Raw genomic sequence first — 27,871 nt, forward strand, 5'->3', positions numbered from 1 at the left:
GAAGAGTGGGATCTAAGCGAACTCCCATGGGGCATTAAACTCGGCTGAAACAAATGCCACTTCACTTTTTTTTTTAACTTAAAAAAAATTTCTCCTTTTTTTCTTTCCTTTTCATCCCCCCCTTCTTTTGCTTTTTCCCACTTTTTAAATTTATCTTCATTATATAGCTGCTTTATTAATTTGTTATTATTCTAGTCTCTGTTGTTTTGTTCATATGTCCCATTTATCACTAAAACAAAAAAAAATTAAGATACTTAGGAATAAACTTAACCAAGAAGGCAAAAGGCTTGTACTTAGAAAACTACAGGACATTGAAAAAGAGACACAGTAAGATATAAACTGGAAAAATATACCATATTCATGGATTGATAGAATTAACATCACTAAAATGTCTGTACTACGCAAAGCAATCTTATAGATTCCCCTATTAAAATACCAACAGCATATTTCACAGATCTAGAACAAAAACTCCAAAATTTTATATAGAATAAAAAAAGACCCCAAATAGCCATAATAATCTTGAGAAAGAAGAATAAAGTTGGAGGAATCAAAATACCAGACATCAACTTATACTACAAAGACACTGTACACAAAACCACCTGGTACTGGCACAAGGACAGGCATATAGACCAATGGAACGGAACAGAGATCCCAGAAATCGACTCAAGCCATTATGCTCAATTAATATTTGACAAAGGAGGCAAGAGCATACAATGGAGTTAAGACAGCCTCTTCAATAAATGTTGTTAGGAAAATTGGACAGATACATGAAAAAAAAATAGAACTAGACCACCAGGTTACACCATACACAAGAAAAAGCCTGAATGTATATCATGAAACCATAAAAATCATAGAATAAGACATAGGCAGCAAAATCTCAGGCATCTCACGTTGCATAATTTTCACAAATAAATCTCCCAGGGCAAGAGAAACAAAGGAAAAAATAAATAAGTGGGACTACATCAAACTAAGAAGCTTCTGCACAGCAAATGAAACCAGCAACAAAGTGAAAAGAGAGCCTACTGTATGGGAGAATATATTTGCCAATGATACATCTGATAAGGGGTTAATTTCCAAAATATATAAAATATACATACAACTCAACAAATATACATACAACTCAACAATCCAATTAATAAATGGACAGAGGACCTGAATAGATACTTCTCCAAAGAGGACATACATGAAAAAATGCTCAGTGTCACTAATCATTAGAGAGATGCAAATTAAAATGACAATGAGGTACCACCTCACACCTGCCGGAATGGCTTCCATCAATAAATCAACAAACAACAAGTGCTGGTGAGAATGTAGAGGAAAAGGAAACCTAAGTACACTGCTGGTGGGAATGCAGACTGGTGCAGCCACAATGGAAAACAGTGTGAAGCTTTCTTAAAAAAATTAAAAATGGAACTGCATCTGACCCAGTGATCCTGTATCTGGGAATGTATCCTAAGAATCCACAAACACCAATCAGAAAGAATATCCACACCGCTATGTTTATAGCAGTGCTATTTACAACTAGTAGCCCGGTGGACGAAATTCGTGCACATTAAAGGGAATTAATTAGAGGAAATATTTTAATATTGGTATTTGCCCTTTCTCTATAATAAAAGTGTCAGAAATGAAAGAAAATTAGTAAAATGTATATGGAAATAATACATAAATTTATTAATAAACAGTAACAAAATGATACAACAACAGAGGCATGATATAAAAACAACAGTGATGCAAACAATGACTGATAAAGTGATTAAACTTATTCTAATATCTCCCTGTACACCACAGTAAAAGTGAAAACACTTTCAGAGTGCTTGACTAATTTCCCTTGTGATTAAGTATTTACAACTTTAACATCACAAGCTCTTCAAACTCGAGAGAAAGCAACATATAACTGACCATGTGCGAAAACGGGTTCAGGTAGGAATATGCCTACTCTGTCTAGAGTTTGTCCTTGTGATTTATTAATAGTCATCACAAATGCTGGCATCACGGGAAACTGTTGTTGAATTAATTTAAATGGGAGGCAGGTGTCAGACGGGGACAAATCAATTCTTGGATTCAGAACAATCTCTCCCTCTGCAGAGCCTGTTAATACTTCAGCTTCAATAATGTTAGGTCGTAATCTTTTGATAATAAATCTAGTACTATTCCAAAGACCCCATTCACTATTAAGATTTCTAAGTAGCATTATGATTGCACCAACTTTCAATTTTAATTTATGACACAGCATTCCCGAAGGAGTAATACTATTAAGAAATTCAATGGGAAAATTTTCCTTTTCAGCATCATCTGTTGAATCAATGGAATCATCACTCAAATGTGTGTGAAAATCTCCATCGAGTATATTCAAATTTTCTTCATTTAATTTTTGATCATGCTCATTTTTTGGACAAAGAATTGCATGTTTAGATATATTTTTAATATTACCTATAGATATAGTATTTCCAAAGGTAGCTTCAATAATAGATCCATTACAAATCATTTCATAGGGGATTTCAATAATATCCATTCCTAAATGAAAATTGCTATCAAGTTTGCCATCTCCAAGTTTTACTAACTATCCACTATAAGCAGAATCCTCTGATCTCATATTTGTTTTAAGAGACAACTTTCTGAAACATCCTCAAACACTACAGTACTTTAAACTCATTTGTACTACAGCATAGCATGCAGTACAATACTGACACATTGTCGAAAATCCCCTCTGAGAAGGAGAACTTTCCCACCAAATGCAACATTCAAATTCACAATTTCTCTTAGTAATCTGTCTATGGCATTTATAGCATGACTGGATGCTATGGTGCATTCATCAATAATGAGAAGTTGGGCCTTTTTAATAGTTTTAGCAACTTCACTCTTTATATCAAACCTAGAAATTGAAGTTTCATTTAATGGAATTAGTAATTTATATTGGGAATGAAAGGTGCTTCCACCGAGAAGTAAATTTGCGGCAATTCCTGTAGGCCCTGTGGGTAAAACAGAACCACCACAACCTCTAATACAATGTATTAAAACTTTATAAAGATATGTTTTTCCACTACCACCTGGACCATCCAAGAAAAAGCATTTGGGTTGTACAGTTTGATCTTTGATGGCTGAAGTTATAGTCTGAAAGGCAGCTTCACCTCAGCACTGGGCAGGCCCGGGAGTGCCTCCGTTGGGGGCAGAAGTCCCCCCGCCCCAGCTCCTGTGCATGCACAAGCCATTGACTGGGCATGACTCGGACACTGTATTGCCTGCTTCACCTCAGCGCTGGGCACGGACACAAGCAGACAGGGTTACGTCCCAGGTCAGGGATGCAGGCAGGCAGGTTCACCTCAGTGCTGGGAGAGACATTAGCATTGGGCAGGCCTGGGCATGCCGCCACTGGGCGCAGAAGTCCCCGCCCCCGCCCCCCAGCTCCTGTGCGTGTGCAACACGTTGATCGTCATGACTCGGACACCATCATGGACAAATTAGCATATTCCCTCTTTATTATATGGGGTAGCTAAATTCTGGGAACAGCCCACGTGGCCATCAGTTGATGAACAGATTTAAAAAGCAATAATACGTTTACACAATGGAATACTGTGCAGCTGCAAAAAGGAAGGATCTCTTATCCTTTGAGACAGCATGGAGGGACCTGGAGGGTATTATGCTAAGGGAAATAAGCTAGTCACTGAAAGACAAGTATCACATGATCTCACTCATATGTGGAATCCAATGAACAAATTAAACTGATGAACAAAATAGATTCAGAGATCTGTGTACATGGAACAGACTGACAAATCTCAGAGGGAAATGGATGGGGGACAGGAAGAGATTAAACAAAGAACTTACATATATGCATGTATGAATAGTCTATGGACAGACATTAGTGTGGGTAAGTTCTGAGGAGGGATGGAAGTGGGGTGGAGGAGGTCAATGTGTTGAAAAAAGGGAACAACTATAATACTTTCAACAATAAAGATAAATTTTTAAAAATCTGCTTACAGTTGATAGATTAAAGAAAGAACAAAAATAAATACAGTACAAAGTTTCAGTACTAATGAGAACTAGGTAATATAAGATTTTTAAAGGTTAATATAAAAGTATACATGTCCCTTATGAAATAAAATCCATTACTGTTTTATTAATATTTACATAAAATATTCAATAATTTTAAAATACTCTGAATAACAAAAGATGTTCAAGTTTCCACATATGTGCAACAGCATGTATAGAAAACAAAAATAGAATACACAGAGTGCATGTGCTTTGCATCAACACCTATTGTGAAGGTGATGATGAGAATGATGAGACTGGCAATAGCAGAAAGAATATTGATATCCCCTTGAGATCCATAATCTTTATTTTAGCAATTCAAATGTGCTGTAACCCTAATATTCTGATATAATAATGGTAATTTAGAGAGGGTAAAAATAATTTTATGCCATTGAATCATATAAAGAGTATAAATAGTTTACTCTGTTTAAAAGTGGGCATTGCTATCATAGGTCATTATTTCCTATAGTAGACTCTTTTTTTTATCATTTTAGTCCAACATTAACTTTTGTCTATCAATCTTATCTTCCCAGCCCACATCTACTCCATTATCCACTATATTTAGACAACTATTGATTGAACTCTTATAGGTTCTGAATGTTGAAAAGCTTATTTGCTACTAATAATGTAATGGTTGAGAAATCTGCAGAGCGTGCCAATTTCCCTCATAACGTTTTTATAAACACATGTTTTGGTTTTAATATAGTACTACTGTCTTCATCTCATCTTTCCCAACCAGTGTTTGGATCTATTTTCCCCCATCTTAAGTAGCAGCTGCATGGAAAACAAAGAGATGGCTCTACACATACAAATATACCCACTCTGGTGCAGCAGGCTCACAGACTAAAGCAGCCTCTGAAGGCTCTGCCACTGGCGTGGCCCACGGGTTTTGGAGGCTTTGCCCAGCTGGATGGGGTCAGGGCTACAAGAAGAGGGGACAGCTTTGCAGCAGCACAGAAATTTGTGCCATGACTAAAGGGTACCCCTTTGCTGCAAGAATGGCTTTCTCCAGGTCAGTTTCCAAGGGAGGTGACTTGCACCCAAACTGAACTAGAGCAATACTACTGCAAAGCTGTCAACCAAAAAGGCATTTTTTGAGTTAAAGTATGGATACTCACTGTAAGGAAATGAGAGCACATACATTTGAAGTCTTAAAAAAGATGAAAACAAAAAGGAAACCATATTTTTTCAAATTCCCCAGGTGTAGGGAAGGCAATCTAGGAGTGCTGGGTGGCTATTGGCTGTGTACTGTAGATTGGCTCTCTAATTTCAGCAGGCAAAACTCTACAATGGTAAGAGAAGCCATTAAAAGTCCAAGAAGATTTTTAAAAATGTATTTAAAGACAGACAGCTAGGAAGAAAGCTTGGGGAGAAGAGGATATTCACATCGCATTGGATCAATTTTCTATCTGAAGGACTAAACTACTCTCAGTCATTACCAACCTGGGATGGGAAGGATTTAGCAACATAGCTATTAAAGGCTCCATTATCCCATCTATCAGTGCTCTCAGCCAGCAAGTCTCCTTGTGGGCAGTACTCAAGTGTCTGCAAAGTTGAACAGCATACTATACTTATGTCTGCAGCCTGGAATTTAATTCTTTTAAAAGCAACACTAAGTCCTGTCCCTATCTGAGCTCTGTGATAATAACCCTAACCTCGGCCACTGTTCCATTAACTTAGAAAAGATTTAAAGCAACTTGCTGCCTTACTTAAGTTGCACCTGGCACTACGTGGGGAAGAAGTTGCTTTTTCTGATCCTTCTCTTACTCAGCTTGGGAGAGAATTCAGTTCAATTATGGAGCTAAGGAAATTTTCTGGGCCTCTGCTCCTCTAAAGACCTTTTGTGCCACAAATCAGCTCCCTCAGGCCCAAACATTATTTTGAACAAAAGCCCAGAAACAGGTGCATTCCATAGAGTTTAGAGAGAACATTTTGAAAATGGTTGAATTGAAAAAGGCTCCTCGGATGAATTTTCCACATATCTCTCTCTGTATGTAAAGTAATCGGCTTGGATATTTTTCTGTGTGACACATCTGGTTGCACTTTGTGTGGGGGCATTTCTAACAAGCATGGCAATTTCAACTAATATGGTTTAAGCTGTACACAGTGTGAAGAAGAGCTTGTGGTTCCTTAAAACTAAAATGACTCTCAACCTTTCCAAACATAGTGACCTGTCAAGGTCAAAACACATACGGGAAAAGAAAAAAGATTCAAAATACTCAAAGCTCAGTTTGTAAAACACATAATAAATACCACATACTAAGCTACATTTAGAATAAGCAAGCAGCTCTTATTAGGGTAACAATGAGAATTGGTATGAAAATTAATACATGAAGTAGAATTATAGTCACTTGAAGCTCATTTATATGACAAGTAAAATGGAGAGTATACTGCAAAATCCCAATTGTTTGAAAACAAAATAAATAAATAAAAAGAAAAGGTTAACTTCTGACCCCACAATTTAGGAAAGTATTCCATTCCTAAAGTAATCAGTCTGTCATCCAAATAATTCCCTTCTCATTAATTACAGGAAGTGATAACTACAAGCCAAATTTTCTGTCTAAAGTTGCTATGGCATTTTCCTATACAATAATTTGACTCATGACTTTCAGTAGTTGCATTTCTAAATCCACAAGATTTTGTCAAACATTTTTCTTAATATGATTGTTCATATTAAGTAGATAATACAGAAACATACTCACAGTCCCCATTCAAACAAATAAAAAAAACAAAATGAATATCAAATCTTTTCCACATCTCCCAGTGAAAAACATCTAGAGCTAAGAGTAGGAAATGTTCCTTTAGCCTAAAACAAACTTGGAGGTGAAGCATTTGGATACAATGTCACCAACCAGAAATAAATCCAATTAATCTTGGTTACCAAAGAGACCTTTCCCTATTTCTCAAAGTTATCCATTTAAAATGTATTCTAACAGCCCAAGTGCCCATCAGCAGATGAGTGGATAGAAAAACTGTGGTACATTTACACAATGGAATGCTACACGGCGGTAAAAAAGAAGGAACTCTTACCATTTGCAACAGCATGGATGGACCTGGAGAGTATTAGGCTAAGCAAAATAAGCCAGTCAGAGAAAGATAAGTATCACATGATCTCACTCATATATGGGCTCTAATGAACAACATAAACTGGTGAACAAAATAGATCTAAAGACATAGAACCATGAACAGACTAATGAATTTCAGAGAGAAGGTGGGGTGGAGAGGACTGGAGGAGGAGAAATTAACAGGATACTTATGTGCAAATATACATGGCCCACAGACATAGACAATAGTGTGGCAAAGGCTTGGGAGTAGTGGGTGCAGGCTGAGGGGGTCAATGGGGACAAAAGAACCACAAAACGGACATCTGTAATACTTTCAACAATAAAGATAAAATTTAAAAAATAAAGTAATTATTGACAGATATGTAAAAAAATAAAACAGCTGAAGAAAGAAAAAAAAAGTATTCTAACTTCAAAGAGGTGTTATTTCAGGTCTCCCTGATCACCCACAACTTATTTGGTGTGGTTGCTCTGTGCTTAATAGTCTGTGCATAACCTTATCACAAACTGAACAAAGAGTTCTAAGGGCATTCTTTTTTCTCATCTTTCTGTTCCAGCACCAAACCCAATGACCAGAACACAGGAAGCACTCAAGAAACTTCATGAATTACATAATCTATCTATATACATATCTATATATCTATATATCTATATATACCTACATCCTATATAATAAAAGGGTAATATGCAAATTGACCATAACAGCAGAGCGATTGGGAATCACTGGTCACTATGACACACACTGACCACCAGGGGGCAGATGCTCAATGCAGGAGCTGCCCCCTCGTGGTCAGTGTGCTCCCACAGGGGGAGCTCTGCTCAGCCACAAGGCAGGCTGACGGCTGCCAGTACAGCGGTGGTGGTGGGAGCCTCTCCCGCATCATCAGCAGTGCTAAGGATGTCCAACTGCACCTAGGCCTGCTCCCCGCTGGGAAGTGGACATCCCCTGAGGGCTCCTGGGCTTCCAGAGGAATGTCTGACTGGCAGCTTAGGCCTGATCCCCCAGGGAGTGGGCCTAAGCCAGCAGGTGGTCATCCCCAGAGGGGATCCCAGACTGTGAGAGGGCACAGGTTGGGCTGAGAGACCTCCCTGAGTGCACACATTTTTGTGCACTGGGCCTCTAGTATATATATAAGAGGTAATATGCTAATAGGTACTAACGGTGTCCCAGTCACGACCATTCAACAGGCTGCACAAACACAGGAGCTGGTGGGTGGGGGCGGGGACTTGCACCATCAGGACATGAGGATGCCTCCAGGGGTGGCCCCCATGGGGGAAGTGCCTGCAGGCCCACCGCACCACCCGCCCAGAGGGGGGCATCAGGACAGGCCATGGTGGCCCCCCTGGCAGAGGCACACGCAGCCCTGCGGCACCACCTGGCCTGGAGGGGGGCGTCAGGATGGGGGCGGGGTCTTGGTGGAGAGCTCTCAGCACTCCTGTGCCTGGGTCTGAAGGCGTGGAGAGGAAGGGAGAGCAGATGGGCAGTTAGGGGGGTTAGGCCAGGAGGGGAGAGCAGATAGGCAGTTAAGGGGATCAGTCAAGGAGGGAAGAGTAGTTAGGGGCATCAGGCAGGCAGGCAGGTGAGCGCTTAGGAGCCAATGGTTCTGGTTTGCAGGAGGGATCCCAGATTGGAGAGGGTGCAGGCCAGGCTGAAGGACACCTCCCCCACCCCCATGAATGAATTTTGTGCACTGGGCTTCTAGTTAAAGAATAACTGATGTGAATGTATTGGTTTGAAATCTGCATTCCAAAGTAAAGTAAAATGGTGTCATACTGCTCCTCATGATATGGGGTGGGGAATGAGAAACCCATGAGGAATTCTGTGAGTTCAAACAGTGTGGGTAAGAACGATTTCCATATGCAGTTGCTGTTTTCTCCTTCAAGTTGTCCTGTTCTCATTATTCTTTTCAAATATACACAGTTAAAGATATTTGAGCAAATATACACAGGTAAGGATGTTTTCCAAATATCACAAAAGAAACCTGCTTTAAGAAACCTAGTAGGAATAGATTGAGTCAATTATGCCAAACATAAATAGATTAAAAAATTCTGCTATGTTGTTACATGGAAATGACTCAATTTACTTGATCAGCTAGAAAAATAAACTATAAACTTTATTAAAAATATCATTAGTAGTAATCTTGTTGTAGAGGACAATTTGAGATTTTCTTAGATATTAGATCAGCTGGACTTTTCGCATAACATCCCAAAATTGGGTTAGGGTTGATTTCAGGAGTTTTTACTAGTGGATGCTGGCCTCATATTGCCAATTGCCTGTTCTAAGGCCCAATCTTCCTCATCTGAGTTACACCAAAGTCCTTCACACTAGTAATGGTCTTCCCATTGTTTGGTCTTGTCCTTGCATTCACAAAATTCATCTTCCACCAACTCCAATTTGATCACTAAATCCCATGATAAAAAAAAAAAAACCTTTATAGCTCTCTGGCCTTGTGTAAGAGCATATTGAAGGTGTTGGGTTTTAGGACAAAAGAGAGATGATATAAACTCTACAGTAGTGCTTCTCAAAGTTAAACATGTTTCAGAAGGACTTGGAGAGCTTGTTAAAATACAGATTCCTGGGCCGCACCTATAGAGGTTCAGATCTAGTAGATCTGAGGCAGAATAGGAAGGTATATTTCTAACAAGCTCCCAGCATCAGGGAAGGTGCTGGTCTGTGGACCACACTTGGAGAAGCTCTACTTCCATCTTCTTTACTTTACACACTCAGTTTCCTCTCAAACAAAGTTTTCATTCAAACAAAGGGTTTATTTAATAACAGACACCCAGTCACCTACTCTAATGCTCTGTCTGGGTCTACAAATAAGAAAACTGACACCTGGAGAACCAGGTCACCTGCTTAGTGGAAGACTGTTCTGTCCATTCTTCTTCAAACCTTCAATCTCACATTAAAGGCTCCCACTATATTTCTACTTTTCTCTCTTCTCTATATCACCAATCTCTCAGTTCTGTGTTAGCTGGGTCATTTATCCTTCCCCAAACAAAACAGAATCATTTTCTTTTTTACTTCAAATCTTTCCTACCACCATTCTTTCTGCCCCCCCCCCCTTCTCAAAAATATCGACTGTAATGATATTTCCAACACTTTGAATTGAACTCATTAACTTTTTTGACCCTAATATCTACTGTACTTCAGGAACTCACATGCATGGATGGCACATCTTGGACCTCAACATCACCCAGAATTGGGCCACCTCCAAGATTCTGGACTCCCAATAACGGATTATCTTGACAATAGCCTCCTAGGTTTTATGACTCCTTACCTGCTGTCCATTCTTGCTTCCTCCTAGGCAATCAAGGTAATCCTTCCTTGAGCTATACTTACCAACCTACCCAGACTGGATGATGCATCCTCACCAGAGTTCTAGAGTGCCTGCCTCGACTTTCTGCCAAGTCTGTCTTGCCAATCTCCTTCACAGAATTAATCTAAAAAATTGTTTTGTTTTCTATTCCTAGTCCTCTAAGCATTGTTGGTTATGGTCACATTACTATGTTGATGGAACCTTACTAATACCCTCAGCTAGATTTTCTTGCCTCAAGCAGACAATTTCTTCACCCCCAATTAACTCTTCATCAAGCTTCCAAAGATATTCCTCAACATTTCCATAATCTTGAACCCCCAAGTCTGCTCCAATACCTCCCATTCCCATTGTCACTAAAGCAAAACACAAGATGGGAGCCCAAGTCTGGGGCAAGACTGAAGAGGGTTTATTAGCATGCCACACTGTGTCTTGTGGGCACTGAGAGGCCATTCAAAGTTTTACTTTAGAAAGATCACTCTGGTGGTCGTGTGGAGGATGAATTAGAACAGGATAGAAGCAGATAAATGAGAGGGATTCAGCAAATACACAAAGAGGCCATGGAAGAATAAAGAAATAAGAATGACTAAACACTGTACTTTCATATAGTAAGTACACTACAGGCATGCGTTGAGCTAATTTATTCTGTCTCTGATTCTGAGGAAAATATGTATAGAAAAACATTTCCTGAACTTAAAAAATGTATAATTGAGACCAAGAATAGTTTTGCTATGCCTTGTCATAAGGCAAATGTAAGCTATTGTGCAATGGACAGATGGTGCAATGAGATGTAAAATGAAATTAGCAATGATGAAACCCACATGGAAATGAGGGGAAGGTCGATATGTTAAAAGTCAAAGGAATTTGGCTCCATCTTGTCTCGCTTCACAAAAGACTGAGGTCATAGTTTAGTGGCTTTTATTGCAGAAAGTTGCAGGACTATCCATTGTGCCAAAGAACCAAATACTCACCCAGGGTTGTTCAAAGCTGTAAGTGCGTCGCCGATCTTCTACATCTTCATCCTGCTTTGCTTGCTGGAACTCCTGTCGTAGACGCTGTATCCGATCATGGTTGCTAGTAGTTGACCTGTTGCTAAAAGAGAGAAAGGGCAACAATGAAAACCCTTCACAAATACAATCTGTGCCTTGCAGTTACTGGAAAAAAGGGCATCTTGCTGGCAGATGACACTATTTAAGAGGAAGTGAATTTTAAAAATAGTATCTGGGCATTTGAAATATATTTTCATTTTGATTAAGACTTATTGAAGTTATTTCAGACAAATATTCAAGAGGGAGAATAGTATTTTTAGACATTCCTTTTCACAGGAATGTAAAACCTCATTTCCTTTCTGTAATCTGGCAAGGTGTCCACAGAAAAACTTTTTGGAGAAAATATTGCTTTAAAAGTCAGAAATATCAGGGTCCATTCCTAGCCCATCCACCTTCTTAGACTAAGGAACTTAATGCTGCTAAGTTGCAGTTTCTTTAAATATATGAAGTGAACATAATAACCATTTTTTTTTGCTCTAAATATCATGCTGTTAAAAATCAAGTGAGATAATACCATACAATGTAGTCTTACAGTATCATTTCATAATGCCATTATATAAAGTTCCTACTTATGCAGTATCAGAGGTCTATGCACAAAATGCAACTCTCAGAGCATAAATGAAAAGCATTTTTAAAAGTAACTTCAGGTGCTAGCTTGATGTGATCAATTAGTTCATAATGATGTTGCCTTCTTTTTTATAGCAATGAATTTGACTTTATTCTCACAAATGCTTATAACATAGGCTCAGAAGGCAGTATTACACCCCTACACATACACACATACCAATGTAGAAACTGTCATTCAAAGAAGACAAGTAACTTTTTAGAAGCCTCCCAGCTGCCCAGTATTGAAAGTAAGACAAGAATCCAGATTTTTCTGGATTCTAGAGTCTAGTCCCCATCCCACTGTGCCATGTCTCACTTAGAAAAACACATATTGTATTCCAAAACCCCTCCTTTACAAAGCCATACAAATTTTAAAAACAGTATTTTGAAAGAGTAATAGAGATGACCAAAAGTAAATCAATCTTACACCTCCTGCCACTTTTGGTTTATTCCATTCCCTGAGCACTATGTTGCATCCTACCAGAAAAGCTATTCAAGCACACTAGGAATATACTGTCTCCCCAACAAGACTTCAGACCTGTTAAGGATAAGGACCAAGTCCTGTATTTATCACATTTACCCTTCAAACTGCTAGCAGAATGGTAAGCGGTAAGTTATTAGGAAGATGAAGTCTCTTCACTGAAAACAGGTTGCCCTGGATACTCAGTGTGTTACTGAGTTCCTTTGGCTGCACACACTCCTGAGTGATGAAATTTATGAGGTAGCTTGGAAAAATAAAAGTCTGTTACGGTAGAGTACATACAATTCTCAAACCAACATGTTTTGTATAATTCCACATATTTTGAAGAACTGCAAAGGCTTAAAAATCTGAAATTGAAAATGTTCATGTATAGGACCAAAGTATTAACATCTTCCATGAATACAAGATAGTCTGTCACCATTTAATCTACTGGGTTGATCCCTATCACCTTTATGTTTTCGTCAATTTCATTAGAGCTTCTGGAATATCTTGCTAATATGTTCAATTTGGTTATTTTCCCAGTCAATAAAAGGTTGTTTTTCTTCTGACAAACCTTTTGAATTGATTAGCCTGAGAACATTAAAGGTGAGTAGGTCTGTAAAATGTGCTACTTGACAACATGAGGCTTCAGCCCATATTTATGTACAGCTTTAAAACTTGAACTCCACACTCTTGAGCCAGGCAGATTACTTTTCCTATTGGCTTTTAAAACATTTGTTTGAACAGATAAATTCTCAGTACTGTCTTCCCAATGTGATGCCCAGTTTCTCTCTGTGAAACTGTGATGGTGTAGGCATGAGAATCATTACACTCACAGACAAAGAGATAGAAAAGTGAACATTCATTAATCTCATTGCCATCTTTCCAGCTGTACCTTTTTCTGTTCTGGGCATACTTCATAGCTTTCATAGGAGGCTTGACCGACAAATATAACTAGAAATATTTCTCTATTATTTTCATGTAGCACAGATAGCTTTAATCCAATAATTATTAGGTTCATGAAGTCCACACCATTGATGAAAATTGACTTCTAACTATTTGCAAATAATTGAAAGTGTATCTCCCAACACGAATTGACCCAGTATTCTTCATTTGAAATTCTGGCAACTTCAGTGTTTTTCATAGTATTAGATGAGTTCTGGAAGTCACCTCACTCTTATTTCTGAATCTGAGCAGCTGGTGAGACCATTGTTGCACATTCTTTTCCTTTTCTCCTATGCCCTAGAGAATGCCAACCAACTTGCCTAACACTAGGAAAGCCCCCCTCTAAGGGTTGAAATTAGAAAGCAGGCTGCAATGGTTTTCATGATTGATGAGGACTTCCAAAGACTGGAAGGCCATTCAGCATCCTTGGGGAATAACATTGGCATCTGAAGGTAAAATCCTGGCTTCAAGCGATGAAACCATTGCAGCTGCTCACTTCTGTTTCTCAGCCTCATCTATAATGATTCAATAATTCATACTTAGACTTCTAATGTTCTCGGTTAGCTCTTCTGCCAAGAAAGCCAAAGGAAATTTTAAATTTTCATTAGTACTGATGGCTACCCAACCCAAACTTATATTTGGGTTCATTGACAACTTAAAGTTGCTCATTATATTTTTGAGAAGAGTAGAATAAATATACCACCTGAGTCAATCTGATGGGTGAGTGAGACAATAAAACTCAATGAGGAGTCAATAAATCATCTATATATATAAAAGCCTAATATGCAAATTGTCCACTTGGGAGTTCAACTGGGAGACGGGAGTTTGACATGTGCTGACTACGAGGGGGCAGCACGGAACGAAGGAAGGCCCCAGCCGGCAGCTGGCAGCAGGGGAAGTGAGGCCCCGGCCGCCAGCCAGGAGGCCCCAATTGGCCCTGATCCCAGGCTGGGCCTAGGGACCCTACCTGCGTACGAATTTCATGCACCAGGCCTCTAGTAACTTAATAATAGTTAACAGAAAGGAAGGGTGAGGACAGTAAGACAGTAGAGTCCAATACTAAACAGTTAGTTTCCCCTTATAATTGGTACTTATAGCCCAACTAAAACTTAATTTTACACACACACACACACACACACACACACACACATACATGTCCCAAAAATAAATACATACTTTAACAGGTGATAGCTCAATTTTGAAAATAAAATGTCTTTTAATTAACACTGCTTTTATAATTATTCAAAATGTGTGTATGTATTTTTTGGGACACCCTATCTGTTAGCTAAATAAAGAGGGTTAGTTTTGGTTCAGAACAGTCTTAGTTAAGAAAGGATACACTGGATCACACACTCTGGAGATTCCTAACCTGGCATGCATGTCAACACCCTGAAATATATGGAACTCTAAGTTTTCCCAGCCGTAATTATCATGGGATGTGTCCTCTCCAGTCAGAGGCAGACCACACAGTGTACTAGGCTTTAGAACCTTCAGATTTGCCTACTGCAATGTACTTCACAAAAGGGGCTGAATGTACCAATTCCTGCTAACTGCAGCCATGGTACCGGTCCTGTATCTGTGCTCCACAGATGGCAATCCAAGCATCTCTTTAGGAAGAGTGAATGGGAAAAAATTTATGGCAGCGGTCCTCACGTACGCACATTATACATGAGAGCCGTCCCGAGTGCTTGTTAAAAAATGCTGACTGACTGAGATTGCCCTGGATATTTTCTGACTCAGTAAGTCCTGTGCAGGGCCCAGGAATCTGCTTATGTTCAAACGCACTGCAGGTGCTATGTGGTGAATACTTTGAAAACAATGCCCACAGTCTTCATAGTCGGGACAAATTCCAATGCTTGCGGGTCATTAACTAAAGAGTGAAGGAGACCTCATTGGAAGCACCAACGTGTATTCTGTGACAAATTTGAGTAATATGCTTGGTCTAGAGGGGAGGCTCTTACTTGGTTCTAGTAAGTTGCTGCCCTGAAGGGATATAGGTCTGGTGATGGGTCCTAATTTTTTTTCAAAAAAGTCAGAACTACAATTTTCGCCCCAAATTTTAAATGTTGGCTTTTTTTAAGATCCTAGATAAGCCCCCACCCCAAAAATGTCTGTTGTGTACTATCTTGCAACTTCTACTTTATATTCTGCAGCTGCTGCTGACTTGATAGTTGCTTTTCTAGGCTATTTACTTTTACTGTATCAAGACAAGGCCAGTGGTCCCCTAGTCACAGTCCCAAAAAACAAATGTTAAAACAATGGGCATTGTAGTATAGTCTTGTCTCTTGTAAAGTGCCTGCTCCCTCTGATCTGTCAAATCCTGATTACACTGACTGCCCTGCAGGCTTGAGTTCTGGCCTATCTTTTCAGACCTGTATGTGCTGAGAGAGAGGAGTTTGTGATGTGACTAATTCTTTATGGAGTAAAAGTACTTTCTTTCTTTTTTTTAATATATTTTTTATTGATTAAGATATTACATATGTGTCCTTGTCCCCACATTAACCTCTACCCTCCCCCCCCAACTCATGCCCTCACCCACCCCCCGCCCCCGTTGTCCGTGTCCATTGGTTAGGCCTATATGCTTGCATGTAAGTCCTTTGGTTGATCTTTCCCCCTTACCCCGACCCTCCCCTACCTTCCCTCCAAGGCCCGACAGTCCAATCAATGCCTCTCCATCTCTGGATCAGTCCTTGTTCATCAGTTTATGTTGTTCATCATATTCCACAAATGAGTGAGATCATGTGGTATTTATCCGCTCTCCAGTTCCATCCATGCTGTGGCAATGGTAAGAGTTCCTTTTTCTTCTTCCTCTTCTTAAAGGATACCTTTCAGCATTTCATATAATGCTGGTTTGGTGGTGATGAACTCCTTTAGCTTTTTCTTATCCGTGAAGCTCTTTATCTGACCTTCCATTCTGAATGATAGCTTTGCTGGATAAAGTAATCTTGGTTGCAGGTTCTTGCTATTCATCTCTTTGAATATTTCTTGCCACTCTCTTCTGGCCTGCATGGTTTCTGTTGAGAAATCAGCTGACAGTCGGATGGGTACTCCCTTGTAGGTAACTGACTGTCTTTCTCTTGCTGCTTTAAAAATTCTCTCTTTGTCTTTTGCTTTTGGCATTTTAATTATGATGTGTCTTGGTGTGGTCCTCTTTGGATTCCTTTTGTTTGGGGTTCTCTGCGCTTCCTGGACTTGTTAGTCTATTTCTTTCACCAGGTAGGGGAAGTTTTCTGTCATTATTTCTTCAAATAGGTTTTCAATATCTTGCCCTCTCTCTTCTTCTGGTACCCCTATAATTCTGATGTTGGTACGCTTGAAGTTGTCCCAGAGGCTCCTTACAGTATCTTCATACTTTTGGAATCTCTTTTCTTTTTTCTTTTTCGGTTGGGTATTTTTTGTTTCTTTGTATTTCAAATCTTTGACTTGATTCTTGGGATCCTCTTGTCTGCTGTTGGATCTCTGTAAATTATTCATTATTTCAGTCAGTGTATGCTTAATTTCTAGTTGGTCCTTTTTCATGTCCTCCAGGGTCTCGCTATACTTATTGAGGGACTCACTAAATTTATCGGCGGTTTCCATAAAATTCTTGAAAAACCTTATAAACGTGGCCTTGAACTCTATATCCAGTTGTTTGCTTTCCTCCATTTCTGCCATTTGTGACCTGTTTCTTTGTCTCCGCATTTTGGCTGCTTCCCTGTGTTGATAGAGTGGCTTTGTGTGTTAGGTGTCCTGTAGGGCCCAGTGTCTCAGCCTCCCCAGTTACCTGAGGTGGACACTCTTGGTGCACCCCCTTGTGGGCTTTGTGCACAGTCTTGTTGCAGTTATGCCTTGGTTGTTGTAGGATCACTGGGAGGAATTGACCTCCAGACCAACTGGCAGTGAGAATCAGCTGTGTCTGCAGTGGGAGAACTTCTGTGCTGGAGACACCCTACTGGGGCAATACTTGCTTCAATGGGGTTTTGGTGCTCACTGAGACTTCACCCTGAGTGTGTCCCTTATGGATCTGAGGAGTTGTGATCTGAATGGTCCACCTATGACCACTGGGTACAGTGGCTCTTGGATCTAAGGAGGTGCTAATTTAGCCTCTGCCTGAGGTTACACAGCAGGAGCTACGAAGAGAACTGCAGATTCTCCTTCCTTTTTTGGAGTTTGGAGGTGCCCTGATGAGGCTCAGCTGTGAAGCAATGCAAGCCGCTGTGGGGCCTTGGGCCTTCTCTTGGAAGTTCTGGGTCTGTCTGGCCTGGCTGCAGTTAGGTAATTATCAGGTTGCAAAGGGCTGGGGCATTCATATGCAAAAGCCTCTGCCACAGCCTGGGTGGGGCGGGGTCTCAAGGAATCAAAGGGCGGAGCAAGCAGCTATGGTGGATCCTTAGCCCTGCCCTAAGGAGTCGCGGGTCTCAGTGTCCCGGTAATGGCTGCAAGCACCTCTGAGGGAAAGCCGCCCTCAAGTTCGCCTGCTGCCAGACAGTCCAGTTTCTCCCAGTATGAGTCCTGGGTCCCCAGAGACTTCCCGGAACCGGAGTTCAGAGCCGTCGGGAGCTTGTGACTCCCTCCGAATTCAAAAAGAAGCCGCGTCCTCAGGTGCCAGCCCCTTTCCGCGCATGCGAGCCCCCGTACCTCTGCACTTTACTTCCGCAGCTCCTCTGGCTCTCAGTGTGCTTTTCTTTCCTTCTAGTTGTAGAATTTACACTCAGCCAGCCTTCCTGTAGTTCTGGATGATGTCCGTTTTGTATTTTTCAATTGTTGTGGGAGGCAGCAATTTCCCGGTGTTTATCTATGCCGCCATCTTAGTTTCTCTGAGTAAAAGTACTTTCAAATATACATTTTTAATTAGGGAAAGGAAATCTGAAAAATTGAACTAGAGGGCATAGCTTTAAGATCCAGAATTCAATGGAAGGGAAAACAGCCACTCATTTTTTTTAAAAGGGAGGTACCATCTTAGAATACACTCTCCTTCCCATGGAAGAAAAAAAGGGGGAGGGAAACAGAGGGAGGTAATAAATCTTGGCAGGCTTTCGATGGTGCTCCTAGGGGGAGATAATTATAATCTCTATAATAAGAGAAGAGAAATTACCAAAGAAAAGGGTAAGATAAATCTGTTCATATCTTTCTGTAATAACCTCTCCTTTTTCTTTCCATTTTTACAATTCTACTAGTAAATCTAAGACATCAAATTCCACTTCCTTAAAGCCTTTCCTAAGGCTTCCTTCCTGTTCTTTTCAATTCGTCAATAATACTAGTAAGTGTCCTCTGACCCGAATACTGTTTAACAGTTTTATAGAACTTACATGTATGTTTCTCTTTCTTAAATTTTTATACCTTTATCACAACCACTTAACATGTATATATTTTGTATGTCGCATCCCTGTGGCAGGGAAAATTGTTCAGCAAATATTTGTGATGGACAGACTGTAAGGTGGGGATGCATGATTTCCACCTCTTGCTATTCACACCTTTGTGCAAAGCCCCACCCTTGAGTGTGGGCAGCCTGTGACTTGCTTCTATGCAGTGAAATGCAACAAAGGTCAAGGAATATACATGATCACATTGCTGTGCTTATATAAGAACAGTGTCCATCTTAATAGTCCATCTCTGTCTTTTCTGGCCTTGAAGATGAAAGCTGCCATGGATCTCACAGCTGCATAAAACAGAATGCTGCCAACAGCTTCAGGAGAAGGAACATTGCTGCCTCCTGGGGCCTCCAGGTGAGAACCCAGCCTGGCTGACACCCTGAATGCACTGGATGAGACTTTGAGCAGAGGATTCAGCTAAGCTGTTGCCAGACTCCAGACCCACAGACACAGATATAATTAACGAGTGTTTTAAGCTGCTAAGAATCTGTTAGTTTGTTATGTAGCAATAGAAAACTGTACCCATTACACAGACAACAGGGGGGTGCGGGCATGAATGGGGGGTAGGGGGTAACGTGGGGATAAGGACACATATGTAATAACTTAATCAATAAAAAATAAAATAAAATAAAACAATGGACAAAAGCCCAACCTGCATGCCAACCTGCAGCTTTATTTGCAATTACTAAAACTTAGAAGCAACCAAGATGTCCTCAAAAGGCTGTCTTCCCAATTGGCAGTACAATTTTGCCAAGATCTGAGCAGAAATTTCGTCAAAGAAGACATATAGATGACAGATAAGTATGAAAAAATGTTTAACACTATTTGTCATTATGGAATTACAAAATGAAACAAAAATGAGATGCCACTATATACCTATTTGAATGGCTAAAATATGGACTTAATAAGAACATGTCATCATCGGTTCACTAACTGTAACAAAGATGCCCTACTAATGTAAGATGTTAACAGGGGTAGCCGGGTATAGGGCATTTGAGAACTTTGTTTTATCTTCACTGATTTTCTGTAAATCTAAAAGTGCTCTAAAAGAAAGTTTACCATAACAAAAAGTAAATAAATCATACCTGGCACATGGTCATGTTATATAATTTAAAAAAAGAAAGAAAAGAAAACTGTAGCCATTGATGCCAATGTCAGCAATGTGACTTGACTTGGCTAATAGGATGTCAGGGGATGTGACACAAATAGGGGTTTAAAATGCAATGGCAAGGTGAGTCTGCTCTCTTGTGTTTCATTACAACAAAAGATATCAAACTCCCTACACCTTCCTCCCTTGAATACACACGTACATCCCCACTACACTACATTACACTACTACCACCACATCGCTTTAAGAAATGTTAGGGAGTTATACATATTACATGAAAGAAAGTAGTCTAGAAGCACACAGACCTATGCCCTACCCACAGTTGCAACCAAATTTTACCTGTTGCAAAAGCATGTTGGCGAGAACGGAATAAGTGAGAGGAACCATATTTGAAGAATAAATTTTACCACTGTCATTTATATAGTTAGTTATGCCAAAGTTCTGGTCTCAGAGAAAAACTGCACAAAGTAAATACAGGGAGGGGCAAAAGTAGGTTTACAGTTTGCATAGAAAATAATACAATGATTAATAAATAATAGTACAAGAATGAACTGTATTTCATGTAGCGGTGACTCCTTTTGTTAATCTCCCAATCACTTCACCTAAAACACACCACTCTGGTTCTGTGATCTCTGAAAATTAGCCTTCATGAGACCAAAGCAGAAATGTGGATGTTTTCCCAGCGTGTGGTGAAACTAGACCTGCCAACCAGGTCATTAGGTAAAACTGAACTCAAGGGCTCACTCCTGGCAGAGACTGGTAACCTGCTAGAATCTCAAAGGAGATATATTCCTGGTTAAAACTGTCTATTAAACATAGGCGCCAATTTAGTGCCAACAGGAATTCACCATTTGGGGTGCAGTGAAGAAGGAACTTTATTCAACCCAAAACAACCTTCTTGGGTTGACAGCTCTGCTCTGCCTTGCACTGCACTGTGCTGTTCTATTCTGGCCTGCACTGCCCTGCTCCAGTGAGGCGGTCTTTGGTGTTTCAGCTCACCCAGGGAAATACAGTCCTAAGTTTTCAGTGGAAAAGGAAAATATGCTCTCAGAGCCAGAGGGGAGCTGGCTTATACAGACAGAAGTCCCCACTTCTGTGTCCCTGACTGGTCTGTCTTCATGCAACTGAGGACTCTAAATCCTGGCAGTTTGAGTGGTCCAAAAGGCACTATCCTGATTGATCAGTGATAATGTTGATGGAGATATAGCTGCACAGCTCTGATTGGATGGAGAAAGCCTCAGTCCTATTGGTTGAAATGCAATTCCAGGACCTCCTCTATACCAGCTAGCTGAGCTAGCAGAAACACAGTGCAGTCAGGCAGTTCAGTGCAGGCTTCTCCCTGAAGAGCAGTTTGCATGAAAGGTCCTTATGCAGAAATGGCTGCTGGGCTCTGTTTTTTTTAAAATTTGAGCCCAGTTAACCATCCGAAGCCCTGCTCTCTCAGAGTCTACAAAACTTAGTTTGGTTTTAAAACTGATTTTACTTATTTTGCCAAGGGTCCAGGCATTAACAGATGTCCTCCAAACCCCCAATTTACAAAAAATTGGTACACAGTAAAGATTTGGGGTAACCATATCAGCTTATATCTTTAGCCTTTTCATTTTTGAGATGTAATTCTCAGCCCAAGTAATTTATTTTTGGACCTAAGTACAAAATTCTATTCCAAATGCTAGTGAATTTTACACCGGCAATTGGCATCCAATTACTGGGGATACAAAAGGGCATTATTCTTTTCCCAATTAAAAAATACAAAAATAAATTTCCGAATTATATCGTGAGATCTTGGAAACAATGAATCTCCACACTTGATGCTTTTTCCTATTGTATTTCTCTTACTCACTCAGGTATTCCCACACAGCCCGGAGGGACAATGCTAGAATTCTGCTAACTGCCAACTTCGCTGCTTAAGGAGCTCTTTCTCCTCCGCTTGCCAGAGCGTCACAGTCCTACGGTCGCAGAGGCTCTGGGATTCCCAATCAAGACTTCTGAACATCAGTACAGTCTATCCCAGCACTCTCAGAAAAGAGAAGGCAGTATACTAAAGCTCCAAGGACTCCATTTACACTCAAGGACTGTGACTTCTCCGCGCCTTGATGATGCATTTAGGTAATGATGCAAACCTGCACAGGAGGTTCCCATGGTTTTTTAGTCACTTATTTGAAGTAAAGATATCTCTTTATTGACTTCCTTGGTAATTACACAAATGGAAGACTAAAGATTCAGCACATTATGTAAACATTCCACCCTAAGATTACTATTCTTTTTGAAAGATTTTCATTGAAAAAAAATTAGAGTACCTTTCCCTTCCTTGTCCAATTACTAATTCTTCTTGCATCCTAAGAAAGAGAAAACACTCAGTCCCTTTATTTAGGCCAATGAAAAATCTAAAATTCAGCTAATTCATAGATATCACTTAAAACAGACACCAGGACTGGATTAGGCAAAAAAGTGACACCAGGAAAACATGTAGGACAGGCCTGTCACCTAGCTTTAGAAACAGGCAGCCAGCAACGACCAAAAATGTCTCAGATCATTAAGCAACGTTTCACTGTGATGTCATGCATGGATGTGCAGAGTTGTAATCCTTTCAAAACAGACAGATTGTCAGCATGATAAAGTGGATACAAACAAGTTCTTGAACAGGGATGACTAAAGCATTGGGAGCAGAATGTCACTGAACTAAAACGTGATTCCAGCACAACCCCCAGGAACTGACACCATTCAGAGACTATAGGTAAACAACACGCTCCTCACTGAGATGCTCTCCTATACTGATGAGCAGTTCCATAAAGTATTCCTGATCCTATAATCACCAAAGAGTTAAAATCCACAGATGTCAGAACTGAGTTTGTAATTGCTATAAATTAGTGAGCGAACACAGGTTTCTCATTTAAAGACATTATAACTGTACGGTAAAATGGAGTACTTGCAACATGTTTTTGTTCCTGGCACTCAAATCAGTAGCATTTTTTGTAAAATCCTGGGTGTGTGACAGGTTCCTCTCTCTGAACATGTGCTTATTCTTGGGGAGAAAAACCGCTAAATGGTAACGAATTTGTCGCCTAAATTGTTTTAGTGAGCTACATTGTGACTTCATCTTTGCTTACTTAAAACAGAGTGAAGTGATGTCACCCTCCCTGAGAAAGCTTTTGCTTCTCTTGGAAGAACCTGGAGTACTTCCCCCGAGAGTGCATGGGTTTGCCTCCTGTCACCTATTCAGGCAAGGAAGCATAAATTGCTAAATTAAAACAGAAAGAAGAAATAGACTCAAATGCTGTGAAAAAGCAAACTGAACTTTCAGATTAGTTAAGCATTAGAGTAGCCTGGCTTAGACTGGGGCTTTCTACTATGGATGGCTCAAACTAGAAGATTTATGAGCAATACGGGGAAGGAGTGGGAAGGTTAAACCAAGAAATGTATCAATTACCAAAGTACAAATAAAAATAGCTCCTCTGCACAAGCTTCATTAAGTTTTATCAGCAAGTTTCTTGGGGTTTTACACTCAAACCACAGGTCATAAATTCACAGTAAATCCCCCATATGTTCACTAAACACCTGAATTCAATTTCTCTTCTGCTTGTGAAGTAGGAATGTGATGCTCAAATTAATTATGCATGCAAAGTTAGTTTCTAACTAGGGCAGCTTTTTCATCAATCTTAGCATTTTTATATTGGTATAGAGGTATAAATTCTCTTTCAAGTTTGAACAGTGAAAAACAAAAGTTAGTAAAAACCTTGTTACAATGTTTGCATTTTTCTATAGACATGTTTGAACTACAACAAATGGTATTCATATTTACTTTAAAGTTTTTAGACAAATATTTCTTTGGATATGTACAAACTACCTTGAATTATAGACAAAGTCTAAACTGAAGCTAAATGCTATATTTATGTGTTTGTATACATGTGAAATTAGCTACTTAGGAAATATGCCATTGTCAGTTTATTTTCACAGTTTTACTCATCATTTATACTAGGAAAAGAATTATGAGAAACTTACACAAATCCCAAAGGCACTCACGTTCCTCAGCTGATAAAATTCATTTTCAGATTCTGACACCCAAGATTTGTTGTCCATTTCACACCAATTTCAGTGTGATAAATCATCACAAATTAAAAACATGCAGCTATGTTCTGGGTTAAAAAGATAGTCTCCACACCGTTAATACTGCATTGCTTCTGATGTGATAAGTAACCGGGATGGTCGCCTGTCTCCTTCAGGAAGACTCAGGACTCGATCTCACCTAGTCCCTCCGTGGTCATTCAGTAACAGGGCCATCATTTTATCAGCAGGAAAATCTCAGGAATGCAACCCTTACCCATTTTTTGAATAATATCATCATTCTTCCTTACTAGCCTGTCATTGGTCTCAGGCAGGAGTGAGACAAATTTAGCTTTACTTTTTTGAGGGGAATTACTTCAGCTACAAAGAACATGTATATGTGCACAGACATACATACTTTCAGGAAGCAACAACAAACACACTCAAAAAAAACATTCTGTTATGAGCCTGTGGTGGCTTTTCCTGACTACAAAATCTCACAGAAATAGTCCAAGTCAGTTTCTAACCAAAAAGATTATAAATCTATTGCAGTCACACCTCCAATGAGGCATTGGCTTAAGATGGCACAAAAGTAATATTACTTAGCAAGCTTTAAAAAACTATCATTACAAAACTAATTATCAAAGTTGTTTCAGAAACTGTATTCTAATAAAAATTTTTAAACAAATGACTTTTGAATATTGTGAGAGTGAATGTTAGAGCTCAAAACCCAAGATAGTGGGAAAATCCAGACTGAACTTCTGCAGGCCCCTGAAGGAGGACAGGTACAGAAGCAGAGTTTTCTGTGCCTCTGTCTTCCCAAATTGCTAGCTGGCTAGCCTGTGTAGCTTTATATGAATAAATGATGAGAGAGAAAATGTTTTCCAGGTATCCCGATGAATTTAAGGGCATTCTTTTTTAAAATTTATTTTTATTGATATTTACAGAGAGAAGAAGGGAGAGAGGGGGAGAGAGAGAGAGAGAGAGAAACATCGATGTGAGAGCATAACATTTGATCAGCTGCCTGCTGCATGCCCCCCACCAGGAACTGAGTCTGCAACCTGGAATTGAACTAGCAACCCTTTGGTGCACAGGCTGACACCCAACCAACTGAGCCACACTGGCCAGGGCTAAATTCTTGAAAATTAAATGTTACTGCCTATAAGAAACTGCATCTGTCGTCTTTTTTAACAATGCGAGAAGCAGTTATAATTTGGGGTTAATGCTTATAGTGTGTGATTTTCATGAACTGTTTAATAAATGGCAAGGATATATAAGATATTCTAATAGGTTAGAGCTGAAGAAAGTTTATGCATTTTACTATTTCTTCAATAATACCACTGGGAATATAAAGGTTAGCCAGTTGTGACTCACAGTTAAAGTCTGTGCTTCAAACAAAAATATACATTTGGGTGTCTGAATAAAGAAGAAAAGGAATTTAATATTACAGGTGAAAATCTTGAAAAACTAAAAGAAGAGCAAAAATCAGGAATACATTATAAAAATTTGAAATAAAAAAACAGTGAAAATTAAATTACAAAACCTGATAGATTTTAATGATAAAATGAAAATGATTACCATGTTCTTTTGTTAATATTAGAGAGGGTTTTTTTGTTTTTTTTCTGGGGGGGGGGTTTAATTTATTTATTGTCTAAAGTTTTACATGTGTCTCCTTTTTCCCCCCAATTGAATATTAGAGAGGTTTTATCATGCAAACATAGAAATATAGAACCATTATTTTAATTCTTTAATCATGAACCAATTATAGAATTCAAGGCTAATATTTTCATTGTTTTTGCAATCTCTGTCTTTAATGATCAGTATAATGCAGTGCTTAATGCTCATGTCATAATTCTAAATCATGGCTAAATTCTATATGGCTTTCCTGAAATGACTTAAAATGGAAAATAATGTACATTTTATGAGTGGCTACCTCTGAAATGTTTTTGAGAACTAGAATAAAAGTTGAAACATACATTGATCAGTTTTTTGTTTTTGTTTTTTAAACCAGAACACTGGATGTGAGAACCCTGAGAAAGGAAATACCTAATAAGAAAGGCTCTCAGTGGCCAACTGGATTCAAACTTAAAAACATACAAAAATACCCCAGAGCCCAGCAGCCATTTCTACACAGAGGCCTGTCACACAAACTGCACTTCAGGGAGAAGCCTGCACTGAACTCCCTGTCTGCACTGTTTCTGCCATCTGAGCCAGCCCTTGGAAAGGAGTTCCCTTTGAAAGGAGTTCCTGGAATTGTCTTTCAACCAATAGGACTGTGACTTTCCCCATCTAATCTTAGCTGTGAGCTATATTAACATCAGCATTTTCACTGACCAATCAGAACAGCTCCATTCTACCAATCAGGACAATGCTCTTTGGACCAATCAAACTGTTAGGATTTGGAGTCCTCATTTGGACAGACTAACCAGGGATTCAGGGGTGGGGACTTCTATCTACATAAGTCAGTTCCCCTCTGGCTTCAAATGTGCACTTTTCCACTCAAGACTGAAGACTGCTTTTCACCAGCTGGAGCTGAAACAACAAAGATAATCTTGTCAGAGGAGAGCAGCACAGGAGCAGGGCTCAGCAGACCAGAGCAGGTGAAGCAGACCGGAGCAGAGCTGTCTAGCGGGAGAGCCTAGGCCACCTGGCCCTGGGAGGCACAGTCATGCTGCCCTGTTTTATAACTGAGCTGAAACACTATTGAGCTGTTACACAGTTGTGCTGTTTTCACAGCCATGCTGTATCACAATTGAGCAGTTTGTACTGAATAAAGTTTCCCTCTTCGCCACAACCCAATTTGGGGATTCCTGTTGGCATTGAAATGATGGCAACTACCACTGGTTGACAAATGTGACCAAATGAAAAACTGGTATGTGTTACTGATTTTTAAACCCTTTTTAGATCATTGAAATATTTTTCTTGACAAATAATTTTTAACCTCCATTTATGCTCCTAAATTCATAATTAGTAGTTAATAATTTTAATTAATAATTTTCTAGGCTTTTCTTCTATTCATAATTTGGCCATGTCCTGATGTACTAATAATCTACCCGGAATGAGGAAATAAAAGAGTTAGAAATGCCAATCAATTTAATTTCTCATTTCATGTTTAGCTGAATTATAATGAGAAAACACAAAAAGTGTGACATATTGGTTTGGAATTATTGATGGATTTGAAAGTGGCTTGCATCATTCTTTTGTAAATTCCATGTTTTCAAAGTAATACCTATTATGTGCAGTTTATATTTTAAAATGCTAACTAAAAGGTTTAAAATAAAAGAATCTCCTGCTTCATCAGGCATTGTCCCAAAAGACCTTTTGCTTTCTCACTGATTTATTTTTACAAACTCCCAACAGCAGTACTTTTGTATGCAACTACCTTTTTCTTCTAAAAGTGTAATTAATTTTCAAACACATTGGTTACCTGTGGGTTTGCTTGTAGTTAATAGAGATTTTACTGTATCAGAGTGCTTCAACATGACTTTAAAATTAAGCTATAGTTAAATAAAATGAGAAAAAAAAACCCTTTACTTATTTTGTGAGCATGATATTCATAACAGAAGAGATTTTTTTCCTCTGGTTTGACATTTTTCTCTCTCAATTTCAAAGATTTTCAAACTTCTAAACAAAAAAATCAACAATACTGAATTCCAGACACAAATTGTTTAAATTTAAAATTTTGATGAAAAACTTTTGACCTTTATAAGTTGATTGATATGGTAAAATTTTCAAATCTCTATGTCTAAAATGTTCAAAGACTTTAATTTGACACTACTAACTTAACTTTCTTTTGGGGGAAAAAAGTCATTTAACATGTTTAGGTTTTAATGAAGATTAGTTTTGCTATAAGAAACACAGGATTCTTGATCTTTCCATTAACAAAGAAGAGCTGGAAAACAGGAA

At 39.2% G+C, this 27,871-nt stretch overlaps 1 protein-coding gene across 7 annotated transcripts in view; it reads right to left on the reverse strand.

Moving 5' to 3' along the window:
* The window catches only part of PARD3 (par-3 family cell polarity regulator), an 823,338-nt gene that overhangs the window by 18,615 nt on the left and 776,852 nt on the right, over positions 1-27,871 (reverse strand). For all 7 annotated transcript variants that reach the window (XM_081109711.1, XM_081109709.1, XM_081109710.1 and 4 more), the window contains one exon: positions 11,377-11,497. In XM_081109711.1, coding sequence (XP_080965837.1) covers positions 11,377-11,497 — 121 coding nt within the window. The remainder of the gene's footprint in view (positions 1-11,376; positions 11,498-27,871) is intronic.

Source organism: Myotis nattereri, assembly GCF_964212035.1.
Source record: "Myotis nattereri genome assembly, chromosome: 1".
Taxonomy (NCBI): Eukaryota; Metazoa; Chordata; class Mammalia; order Chiroptera; family Vespertilionidae; genus Myotis; species Myotis nattereri.